The following is a 13,316-nucleotide window of genomic DNA, read 5'->3' as shown; positions in this document are numbered from 1 at the left end:
ATATAGAGACAGGTAAAAGAATACTAGGGGGTCAAGGATTCTAGAAACAGAATTTTAAAGAGAAAAGGCAGCAACAGTTAGGAGCTAGAGAGGGGGCCAGAGATGAGAGACATGCCAGAATCCAAATCAAGATGACTGATTAATGAGAGAGAGTGGAGTCCAGGATGAGTCCATTTGAGGTAAGCATTTAGAAGATCAGGAAAATGAGAAGGTCAAGTTGGAAGATAAAGAGAAATGAACACAAGATGCTAATTGGAGATGGAACAGAAGAAAGACAAAGTAGTAAGAGGAAAAACTGTCACCAAGGATATTATGTATATGAAGACAAGCAATATGAGGACTAAGAAAATACCAGTACCATGACATGCAATGTTAAAACTATATGGCACTTATATAATCACATTATTCTGTTAGTGAATTCTTTTCAAATGAGCATTGATATTGATATTCTAAATTGCAGATTTAGCTACAGAATTTATCTTTATCTTAAAATAATATTTTAAAAGAACTGCATTTCTCCTTCTGTCATATACTTATACCTGAATACAATTTTCTTATCATTTGGTATGTAGTAATCTCTGATTTCTTTCATTGCAAAGGTATTGCTTGGAGGGTCTCGAGAGAGGCATGGGAGTGGATGATAAGACCCAATGATGCGTAGTTTCCATCTTGAAGCTGATACAAAAGTATCACCAGTAAATGCCTCAGCCACGAATGTATATCCTTTCTGAAAAAAAGGAGTCATTACACAGAAAGTTTGTTATCACTAGTTTTTCAAATATATAATATATGATTTCACACGGCTAAAACGCCATATCATGACATGCATAAATTTCCCTGGGTCTCATAATAAACATAAAATTACTAATGCTAGTGTTTGAAATTCCTCGGAGATACCTCTATCTTACAGGTATTAAGAAAGTTATATAACTCTAATATTTAAACAAACGCTTGCTAAGCTATAAAAGGTCTTTTATGTATGAATGTTCAATTCTAACTTTTTATGAATGAAGAAAACTGTCCTTGGCCTTGAAAATGCAAATAAACTATTTCAGTTGCTTCCTTTAAAGAAGACACTCAGGTTCCTCTGAAACCAACACCCAACAATTATCCCTTCAGTGACTGCTGATGAGATTGACAGATGATGGGGGTTTTCCTTTGCTCTGTGTAAGACAGATGGAACTTTTACAGAGACGAGAGACTGTACTGACAAAGGATAAACTCAAATACTAAAGGACCCACAAACCAAAGCTTCGGGATTGCTTTCTATAGGAAGAAAATAAGTCCTCTAGAGCCTAAAGTTTGAATGTTTTGGTTGGATGTCTACCCAATGACCCCATTTCTCCATGATGTCTACCCTCAAAGACAGTAATAAATAGTCTCAGAAACACTTGCCATGTTGAAACAATTATAATGGTGGACCCATGAAAGTTTCCTTTGTCTTTAGGTTATAGAAGAATCCTTTGGGGTTTCCACTTATATTCCATATTATTTATGCAAACTATCCAGTTCTAAAGTCTAGGACAGATCAGGATTTTCAAAAGAGGCCTACAAATTATCTGGGAAATATGTGAAGCAGTGCCAAGTGCTTCTGACCACTAACAGTTTTTGTGTGGCACTAGAAAAAAAAATATGGGGGTTGTGGCTAAAGGGTGGCTCTGTAATTATATAACTTTAACACTAAATTATAGTATTATAAGAAATAGAGTTAAACTCCAATGAGAAACAGAGATAATCAGCTGATCTGGGTTAGGGTTAGGACTTCATGATCTCTTTAAATTCATTTGTCTTCCAAGGGTTTGTACCATTTTATTTCAATGATTGTAATCTCTCATTCTTTGCCAATGCTTTTAGTGCAGCTTGGACTTCTTCACTGAATACTGTTGGTTCTTAATCATATGGAACCTCCAGAAATGGTTGAACAATGACCAATTCTTTATGGTATACTGACTCTGTGTGTTCCTTCCTTGGCTTCCTGAGTACTTCAAGTTTTGGCCCATTAAATCTTACAGCATTGAAAATTAAGGCTTGAATTTTTTTCTTGAATTCTTTCAACTTGAGAAATGCTGAGTGTTCTTCCTTTTTAGTGCTGCACATTTTATTATAATACTTTGTATTGTATTCTCAAGTTAGCATTTGAAATATATTCAGAATTGTACTTCACCATTTCTGCTATTTGTTTTACCCACTCTATGCTCAAGAGCAAGTTTCTGATATCCACTTTGGTGTTTTCTTTCTTCTATGTCTTTTTTTAATAACCTTTGGCTTCCTTCATGTATGATGTTCTTGATGTCATCCCACAAGGATTCTAGTCTTCAGTTATTATCTATTCTTGAGATGATCTCTATATTCAGACAGCATATACTCAAGGCCCACACTTCTCTGTCTGTTTGTCATACCATGGTAGCTTTGTGTTGCTGTGATGCTGGAAACTATGCCACCAGTATTTTAAATACTATGAGTCATCCATGGTATACAAATTTCAGCTGAGCTTCCATTTAATGTACAAGGAACATTAGTTAATACCACTATTATACAAATTTCTGCACAAACACAAAAGCCAGTATTTATGAAATGACGAATTCTACCAACTTCTTTAGTCTGAAATTGAACAAACATGCAATCAAGATGTATTGATAATTACTGGTGATTGCAATGCAAAATGTGGAAACAAAGATGAAAGATTAGTAGTTGGAAAATATGGCCTAGGTGATAGAAATGCTGCTGGAGATTGCACGATAGAATTTTGTAAGACCAATACTTCATTCAAATACCTTCTTTTTAAACAACATAAAAGATGACTATGCACATGGATATCACCAGATGAAACACAAACTGAAATCAAATTGACTATATATGTGAAAATAGATGGTGGAAAAGGGCCATATCATCAGTCAAAACTAGGCCGGGGCAGACTATGCAACTGACCTTCAATTGCTAATGTACAAGTTCAGGATGAAGTTAAAGAAATTAAAACAAATCCATGAGAATCAACTATGATCTTGAACATACTCCATCAAATTTTAGAGATTTTCTCAAGAACAGATTTGAAGCATTAGAGACTACTGATCAAAGAGCAGAGGAGTGTGGCATGGCATGAAGATCATCACACAGGAAGAAAGAAAAAGGCCATTAAGAAGACAGGAAAGAAGGAAAATACCAAAATGGAGTCAGAAGAAACTGAAACTTGCTCTCCAGAGTAGAAGTACTAAAGCAAATGGAAGAAACGAGGAGGTTAAAGAGATAAACAGAAATTGCCAAAGGACAGCTTAAGAAGACAAAGTCAAATGTTATAAAGAAATTTTTTTAAAAAATGGAATTAGAAAAAGAAAACAGCAGGATCAGCCTTTCTTAAGCTGAAAGAACTGAAGGAAAAAATAAAATCTCAACTTGAAATAGTGAAGGATTCTTGGGGCAGAATAGTAAATGATGCAGAAAAGATAAAAATAAGAAAATAAGACAGAAGAAGTACACAGAGTCACTGTACCAAAAAGAAATGGTCAATGTTCAACCATTTCAAAATGTAACATATGATCAAGAGCCAAAGGTACTAAAGGAAGAAGTCCAAGGTGCACTGAAGAGGTGCAAAGAATAAGGCTCTGGGAATTGAAGGATTGCAAATTGAAATCATTCAAAAAACTGATGTAGCACTGGACATACTTACCCATCTATGCCAAGAAACTTGAAAAACAATCACCTAGCCATCTGATTTGAAGAGATCCATACTTGTGTCCATTCTAAAGAGAGGTGACCCAATGGAATGAGGAAATTATCGGAGAATAATTTAAAATCCAAGTAAAAATTTGCTATAATTAAAAAATGGCTGCAACAGTACATTAACAAAGATATTTTTGCTGAGGTTAGATGGATCTTGGCTGAAAGCAGACAATGCCAGGAAGATGTTTACTTGTGCTTTATTAACATGCAAAGTCTTTTGATTATGTGGATCATGACAAGCTATGGACAACAATGTGGAGAATGAGTATTCCAGAACACTTATTTTTGTCATATAGAACAAGAGGGAGGCATTTGAATAGAAAAAGGGGACACTGAATGGTTTAAAATCAGGAAAAGTGTGTGTCAGTGTTGTATTCATTCACCATATATATTCAATTTGTAATCTGAGCAAATAATTTGAGAAGCTGGATTACATGAAGAAGAGTATGGCATCAGGATTGAAGGAAGACTCATTAACAACCTGCAATATACAGATGATACAACCTTACTTGCTGAAAGTGAAGAGGACTTCAATTACTTATGATGAAGATCAGAGACCACAACCTTAAATATGGGTTGAACCTCAATGTAAAGAAAACAAAAATCTTCACCACTGGACCAGTAAATACCATCATGTTAACGGGAGAAAAGACTGAGGTTGCCAAAGATTTTCATTTTGCTTGAATCCACCACCCACATGCATGGAAGCAGCAGACAAGAAATTAAACGATGCAGGCAAGTCTGCTGCACAATACCTCTTTAAAGTGTTCAACAGTAAAGACGTCACTTTGAGGGCTAAGGTGTGCCTGACCCAAGACATGGTATGTTCAATAACCTTACATGCATGTGAAAGTTGGCCAGTTAATATATACTTCAGAAGAATTGATGCAGTTGAGTTATGGTGTTGGAAAAGAATATTAAAAAGTACCATGGACTTACAGAAGAAAAAACAAATCTGTGTTAGAAGAAGTACAACCAGAATGACCCTTAGAGGTCAGGATGGTGCAATTTAGTGTCTCATACTTTGTATGTATTTTCAGTGGGACCAGTCCCTGGAGGACATCATGCTTGGTAAAGTGGAGGGCCAGTGAAAAATACGAAGACCTCCAAAGAGATGGATTGATACAGTGGCAGCAGCAATGGGCTTAAGTGTAAAACTGATTCTGAGATTGGTGTAGGACTGGGCACTGTTTTGTTCTGTTGTGCATCGAACAGGTCACTATGAGTGGCAACTGACTTGATGGTACCTAACAACAACAACAACATACTCAAGATCATACGTTGGTTTTCATGTTTTAATTTTCTTTAGTTCAATTTGAACTTGTAAATGAGGAACTGGTGGTCTGTACCACAGTCAGTTCTTGGCCTTGTTCTGACTGACAGACAGTGAACTTTTCCATCATGTTTTACTGCAGATGTACTTGATTTAATTTCGGTGTATTCCATGCATCCAGGTCCACCTTGTAGCTTTTCATTATGGAATTACTTACTGTTCATGGCAAGAAATGTGGAAGACAGCTAGCTACCTGGTTAACAAATGGAAGAGATACATATTTTGCCTCTTCCAAAAAAGGTGATCAACAGAATGTGAAAATTACTGAACATTGCTATTAATATCACATACTAACAATTGTTCTTGAAGATAATTTAAAAAATAGCCATGGTGGTGGTCATGGTGGTTATGTGCTGTGGAGGTGGTTCCGACTGACAGTGACCCTGTCCAGGGTTTCTGAAGCTGTAAATCTTTACAGGAGCAGAAAGAAAGCCTCATCTGTCTCCCGCAGAATGGCTGGTAATTTTGAGCTGTTGACATTGAGGTTAACAGCCTGATTTGTAATGCCTACATTACCTGAGCTCCTTAAAACTAGCTGTATCAGTACATAAATATGGAATTGATAGAAATTCAAGCTGGATTCTGATGAGGCTATAAAACATCACAGCTGATGTCAGACAGATCTTGGCTAAAAGCAGAGGATATCAGAAAGATTTAACCATGTTTTGGTAACTACACAAAGGCATTCAATCTTTTATTTTGTGTATGTGTTTACAGTATATGATATATAACATTTCAAAGAATAGGAATTTCAGAACACTTAATTGTGCTTATGTCGAACCTGGCCTTAGATGACAGGCAGTTGTTCCAACTAAAAGAATATGATTTAAAAATTTAAAAAGTTGGGTAACAGGGTTTTATCCTCTCATCAGTCTTATTCAATATGGAAGTTAGGCAAATAATCAGAGAAGCTGGGTTATAGTTGTTGTTAGGTGCCATCGAGTTGGTACCGATTCATAGCGACCTTATACACAGCAGAACGAAGCACTGCCCGATCCTGAGCCAACCTCATTACTATTGCCACACTTGAGTCCAGTGATGCTGCCACTTGGCCAATCCATCTCCTTGGGGGTCTTCCTCTTTTTCTCTGACCCTCCACCTTATCAAACATAATATCCTTCTCCAGCGACTGGTCCTGCCTGACAATATGTCTGAAATATAAGAGATGACATTTGGCCATCTTGTCCTTCAAGGAGCATTCTGGCTGCTCTTCATCCAAAACGGATCTATTGGTTCTTTTGGAAATCCATGGCACTTTCAGTATTCTCCTCCAACACCAAACTTAAAAGCATCAATTCTTCTATGGTCTTCCTTATTCACTGTCCAGATTTCACATCCATATGAGGTTATTGAAAATACCATGGCTTGTGTTAAGAGCACCTTAGTCCTCAAGCTGACATCTTTGCTCTTCAACGCTTTCAAAAGATCTTGTGTAGCAGCTTTGCCTAATGCAATATGTCCTTTGATTTCTTGACTGCTGCTTCCGTGAGTGTTGATAGTTGATCCAAGAAGAATGAAGTCCTTGACAACTTCCATCTTTTCTCCATTGATAAGAATGTTGTTTATTGATCCAGTTGTTGTTGTTATGTGCCGTGAAGTTGGTTCCGACTCATAGTGACCCTGCACAGGGTTTCTGAGGCTGTTAATCTTTATGGGAGCAGAACGTCTCATCTTTCTCCCGTGGAGCAGCTAGTAGTTTCGAACTGCTGACCTTGCGGTTCACAGCCCGATTTGTAACCACTACACTACCAGAGTGTGGATTTTTGTTTTCTTAACATTGAGATGTAATCCATACTAAAGGCTGTGCTCTTGATCTTCATCAGTAAATGTTTTAAGTCCTCTTCACTTTCAGCAAGCAAGGTTGTATCATCTGCATATCGCAGGTTGTTAATGACTCTTCCTCCAATCCTGATGCCACGTTTTTCTTCATATAACCCAGATTCTCAGATGATTTGCTCAGCATACACGTTGAATAAGTATGGTGAAAGAATACAACCTTGTTGCACATCTTTTTTAATTTTGAACCATTCAGTGTTCCCATGCTCTGTTCGAAAAACTGCTTCTTGGTCCATGTACAGATTCCTCATGAACACAATTAAGTGTTCTGGAATACTCATACTTCGCAATGTTGTCCATAGCTTGTCATGATCCATACCACTGAAAGCCTTTGTGTAGTCAATAAAGCACAGGTAAACGTCTTTCTGATATTCTCTGCTTTCAACCAAGATCCATCGGACATCAGCAATGATATCCCTCATTCCACAGCCTCTTCTGAATCTGGCTTGTACCTCTGGAAGTTCTCTGTCAATATATGATTGTAGCTGTTTCTGTATTACCTTTAGCAAAATTTTACTTGCATGGGATATCAAAGAGATTGTCTGATGATTTCCACATTCCATTGGGTCACCTCTCTTTGGAATAGGCACAAATATTGATCTCTTCCAATCAGTCGGCCAGATAGTTGTCTTCCAAATTTCTTCGCAGAGATGAGTGAGTGCCTCCTGTGCTGCCTTACTTTCTTGAAATATTTCAATTTTTATTCCATCAATTCCTGGTGCCTTGTTGTTTGCCAATTTCTTCAATGCACCTTGGACTTCCTCTTTCAGTATCATTGGCTTTTGGGCATATGCTACCTCTTGAAATGGTTGATCATTAACCATTTCCTTTTGGTACCAGAAGCTGGGTTACATGAAGAAAAAAACTGCATCAGGATTTGAGGAAGGCTTATTAACAGTAGCAGCCCTTTCAGCTATGGACCAAAACGTTGAGCGTTCAAACCCACTAGCTACTCCATGGGAAAAGATGAGGCACACTGCTTCTGTAAGATTATAGTTTTGGCATCCTACAGGGCAGTTCTACTAAGCCCCATAGGGTTGCTATGAATATGAACTGATAGATGACAATGCATTAGGTTAATCTGCTATACAAGACCTCTTTAAAGTGTTCAAGAGCTAAGATTTCAGTTTGAGGAAGAAGATGAATCTTACCGAAGCCATGGTATTTTCAATAATGTCATCTGCATGTGACAATTGGACAGGGAATAAGGAAGACTATAGAAGAACTGATACACATGAGTTATGATGTTGGAAGAGGATACTAATGGACCATGGACTGCCAAAAGAACAAATCAGTCTGCATTGGAAGAAGTATAGCCAGAATGGAAGCAGGATAGCCAGACTTAAGTCTCTCATACAGTCCCCGGAGAAGGATATCATTTTTGGTAAAGTGGAGGTTAGGAGAAAAAGAGGAAGACCTCCAACTAGATGGATTGGTACAGTGACAGCAGCAATGGGTTCAATGACTGTGGGGTTGGCTAAAGACCAGGTAGTGTTCCATTCTGTTGCACATGGAGTCCATATGAGTTGGTATTGACTCAATGGCACCCAACAACAACAAGATGTCAATGGGTGTGCTTGTTTTTGTTTCATTAACAACCTGTGATAGCTGATGTTGCAAACCTTGTTTGTAAAATGGAAAAGGGCATTAAACACTCATTGATGATCATCAAAGATTCTAGCCTTCTGTATAGATTACACCTCAACACAAAGAAATAAATATATTAACAACTGGACCAATAAGAAATATCATGATAAATGGAGTAAAATTTGAAGTTGTCAAGGATTTAATTTTACTAGTGTCAACAATCATAGTATCAACAATCAATGCTCTTGGAAGCAGCAGTCAAGAAATCAAACAATGTGTATTGCATTGGGGAAATTTGTTACAAAGACCGTTTTAAAATGTTAAAGATGTCATTTTGAGGACTAAGATATTCCTTACCCAAGCCATGTATTTTTAATCTCCTCATATGAATGCAAAATATGGACAATGAGTAAGAAATATTGAAGAATTGATGAAGTTGCATTACAGTATTGGTGCAGAATGCTGAATATACCATGGATTGCCAGAAATCTGTCTAGCGAGGATGGTGAAATGTCATTTAACTTACTTTAGACATGATATTAGAAATGACTATGCCATAGAGAAGGACATCCTGCTGTTGTTAAGTGCTACCAAGTTGTTTTCAACTCATAACAAGCTGTATAGGGTGTCCTAGGAGTGGCTTATTAGTCTGAACAGCTAACCTTGCTGCTAACAGTCCAGTGCTTATACTACAGCACCACTCCAGGGTCAGTGAAAAACAGGGAGACCATTAATGACATGGACTGACACGGTGGCTTCAGCAATGCGTCTAAGCATATCAATGATTGTAAGGCTGGCAGAAAACCAGGCAACATTTCATTCTGTTATACACAGTGTTGTGATGAGTTAAACTTAACTCCACGGCATCTATAATCAACAATAACTATGCTTTGCTTCTGTCATTTTTTTTTCTTTAAGGAGGTAAAGAGGAGGCATGGGGGTTGAAGAATCCTGTAGCACTAATATAAATTCCTTCTGCTGTCAAATACATGGGATTTCTGCACATAAAGTTTTGCCACCTTGGAAACCATATAGAATAGTTTCACTCTAGCCTATCAGATCATTATGAGTTGAGGTCAAGTCAATGGCAGCTGGTTTTTATAAGTAAAAACTAGTACCCTATTCTCTGCTAACTAGAATGAAAGCATATCTGCCTTACCTTCTCCTGGACTTTCTATAAGGTGATAGTTTTGTACTGTCATTCAATCACATGAGGAGAGTAAAGTTTAGACTTACCTTGTTCTTGGTATAGAGATAAGGTACCACTTTTTGGAATACCTTTGGCACTTGTTCCATTGTGTCATTATTAACAACATGGAGAATACAGACTGGAAGGGTAGTGTATATTTTGGGGACCACAATCATATCTTGAGGAACCAAAAATATTTCCCTATAATTACAAGAAGCATAAACTTTAAAATGAAGTTTACAGTCTAAATCAGGTTTAATGTTAGGATGTAAAAAATTAAGTCTAAAGTCCCCAATTACAAAACACACATAATATTTCTCTTTAAAATTATGAATATATTTTGTCATGTAATTCCATATCTTTAAGAAATCCTATGTATTATGATTATGAACACACAAAAATTAATGATTTATTCAGATTTTTTTCACAAAAATATAAATGTGCAATAGGTCAAATGTATTAAAAAATCATTTAAAATTCATCTTACTAATTGACAAAATCTTCAATCTTAGTAAAATTTGATGGCAATATTTAGGCTATGTAGCTAATATGGTAGATTTCAAATAGCAAAATTTAGACAATATGCTAAATAGCTAAAAGGTTATGGCTTGGGCATTAATGGGTTTACTTTCTATTTTGAAAGCACACTAATTTTTTCTATTACCATGCTCATAAAAATTTCAAGTAATTATTTCATATTCCTAATATTTTCTTTACAGAAACTAAGATAAATTTCTTTATAATTTCATCTAATTCAAGCATATTAGGTATGCAAGAAATCCTAAACAAGTTAAGAAAGCAAGAAGTTAATGCTTTTTCCTATAATCATGAGCATAACGCTAGAAATATTACTACTGCATGACATCTAAAAATGACTTCATTTGCCAGCATATAATAAGCTCACCTGAAAACTATAAACCAAGAATTTGGTGATTGGTCTGGATAGTTCACAGAATAGTCGGCAAAGGCAATCTTTGTTTCTTCATCCTGATAGCATGGATAGGATTCAATAGACTTGCACTTGCTTTTAAACATCAATCTGCAAATGTAAAAATAATGTAAATATCAATGGCAGAAGCAACTTTTAAAATACACTCTATTTTAAAAAGAAGAAATAGGCAAAAATAACATAAAATAATACAATGGTTTATTTATTAAAATGAGTTATTAATCACACAGGTGGTTGGGTGGTCATGGTAGATGATGCAAAGGAAGACCTTTTTAAAGTGTTAAAGAGCAAAGATGTCAACTTGAGGACTAAAGTGCGCCGGACCCAAGCCATGGTATTTGCAATATCCTCATATAAATGCGAAAGCTGGACAGCGAATAAGGAAGACGGTAGAAGAATTGATGCTTTTGAGTTATGGTGTTGGAGGAGAATATTGAAAATGTCATGGGCTGACAAAAGAACCAATAGATCTGTTTTGGAAGGAGTGCAGCCAGAGTGCTCCTTGGAGGCCACGATGGCCAAACTTCGTCTCTCATACTTCGAAAATATTGTCAGGAGGGAACAGTCACTGGAGAAAGATAGCGTCAGTAGTTTGAAAATACAGCCTTACTGATACAAATTACTTTGGAGATCACATATTAAATTTTGCAAGATAGAATAACTTGCAAAGAACTTCAAAGTTTGTTTGAACTTCAAGGTCAGCTGTTCAAACTCACCAGTAGCCCTATACAGGGTCGCTATGATTCGGAACTGACTTGAAGGCACTTATAATAACAACAATTTATTCATTGCAAATTCCTTTTCAAAAACAACATAAAAGGTAATAATACATATGGACCACACCAAATGGAATACACAGAAATCAAACAGTGTGCCTCTGTGGGAGGAGTCTTGGTATGGTGCTATTGGATAAACACTAGACCCTAAGGTCAGTATGAGCCACAAGTTAGCCATTCAAACTCATCAGCCACTCCTCAGAAACCCTATATAGGGTCACTATGAGTCAGAAACTACTAGACAACACTTAACAATACAAAAACCTCTGTGGAAAGAGATGATGCAAAAGGTCAGTCTCATCAGCCAAAATAAAGCCAGGGGAGGACTGTACTCCTATACAAGTTCAGGTTGAAACTGAAGAAAATAAAAAGAGGTCCACAGTTGTGGAATTAAAGCCTTGAATATATCTTACCTGAATTTGAAGATCATCTCAAGAACAGATTAGACACTTTGAGCACCACTGACTGAAAACCAGAGGAGTTGTGGGATGACACTGAGAATATCAAACATGAAGAAAACCAAAGATCATTAAAAAGAGAAGACAAAAGTGGGTGAAATTTGTGCTTGACTATAGAGAAACCAAAGTAGCTGGAAAAAAATGACGAAAACAAAGAGTTGAACAGAAAATTTCAAAAGACAGCTGGAGAAGACAATAAAGAGTATTGTAGTGAAATATATAAAGGCCTGGAATTAGAAGACAAAAAGAGTAGAACATGCTCAGCATTTCTCAAGTTGAAAGAACTCAAGTCACAATATTGAAAAAATCTGTGGACTAAATATTGCACAATGAAGCACCAAAAGAAGAAGGAAGCAATACAGAGAAACACAAAAAGAATTGGTCCATGTTCAGCCATTTTGAGGTATCATATGCTAAATAGCCAATGGTATTTATGGGAGAAGTACAAGCTGTACTGAAAGCATAAGTGAAAAAAAAAAAAAAAAAGGCTCCAGGTGACCAAACTAATAGTCTATATCAATGGACCCACCACTCATATGTCAATTTGTCATACTTTGGGGGCTTGCATGTTGCTATGATTCTATTTAAAATACCAGCAATGTCACCCATGGTGAACAGGTTTCAGCTGAGCTTCCAGATGAAGAAAATGTAGGAAGAAGGAGAGACAGACTACTTCTGAACATTTATTCACTGAAAAGTTTTTGAATAGCAGTGGAACAATGTCAGTATCAGAATATTGATTATGGAAACATGATGAAGAGCACCAGACTATTGTCATGAATAATGCCAGAAGATGTGTCCCTCAGGTTGAAAGGTAGTCAAAATACAACTGGGAAAGAGCTACCTCCTTCCTCAAAGTAGAGTTAACCGTGATGATGCAAAATGAGTAAAGTCTCAGGGAGCTTCATTTTCTGATGGGGAACAACTCAAATTGAAGACAAATAGTTGTAGACATCCATTAATAACTGGAACATGGAGTGTACCAAGTATGAATTGAGGAAAATTGGAAATTGTAAAAAATGAAATGGAATGCATAAACATCAATATTCTAGGCATTATGAGCTGGAATAGACTGATCTTGGCCATTTTGAATCTGACAATCACATGGCAACTGATATGCCAGGAATGACAAATGAAAAATGAATGGCTTTACACTCATTATCAAAAAAAGCATATCAAGATCTGTCTTGAAGTACAATGCTGTCTGTGATAGGATAATAGCCATAAGCTTGCAAGGAATACCAGAAAATACCACTATTATTTTTCACCAACCACAAAGCCAGTGATGATGAAATTGAAGTATTGTACCAACTTCTTCCATCACTCATCTGTCAGTTTGTCATACTGTGTTGGCTTGTGAGTTGTTGTGATTCTGAAAGCTATGCCACTGGTATTTTAAATACCAGCAGGGTCACCCATGGTAGACAGGTTTCAGATGAGCTTCCAGATGAAGACAGACTAGGAAGAAGGA

At 36.7% G+C, this 13,316-nt stretch overlaps 1 protein-coding gene across 1 annotated transcript in view; it reads right to left on the bottom strand.

Moving 5' to 3' along the window:
- The window catches only part of ADGB (androglobin), a 330,382-nt gene that overhangs the window by 76,103 nt on the left and 240,963 nt on the right, over positions 1-13,316 (bottom strand). The window contains 3 exon segments of the mRNA XM_006872054.1: positions 540-727; positions 9,710-9,863; positions 10,567-10,701. Of these exon segments, the coding sequence (XP_006872116.1) occupies positions 540-727; positions 9,710-9,863; positions 10,567-10,701 (477 nt within the window).

Source organism: Chrysochloris asiatica, unplaced genomic scaffold (assembly GCF_000296735.1).
Source record: "Chrysochloris asiatica unplaced genomic scaffold, ChrAsi1.0 scaffold00182, whole genome shotgun sequence".
NCBI classification, from domain to species: Eukaryota; Metazoa; Chordata; class Mammalia; order Afrosoricida; family Chrysochloridae; genus Chrysochloris; species Chrysochloris asiatica.
This window is presented reverse-complemented; position numbering and strand designations above follow the sequence as displayed.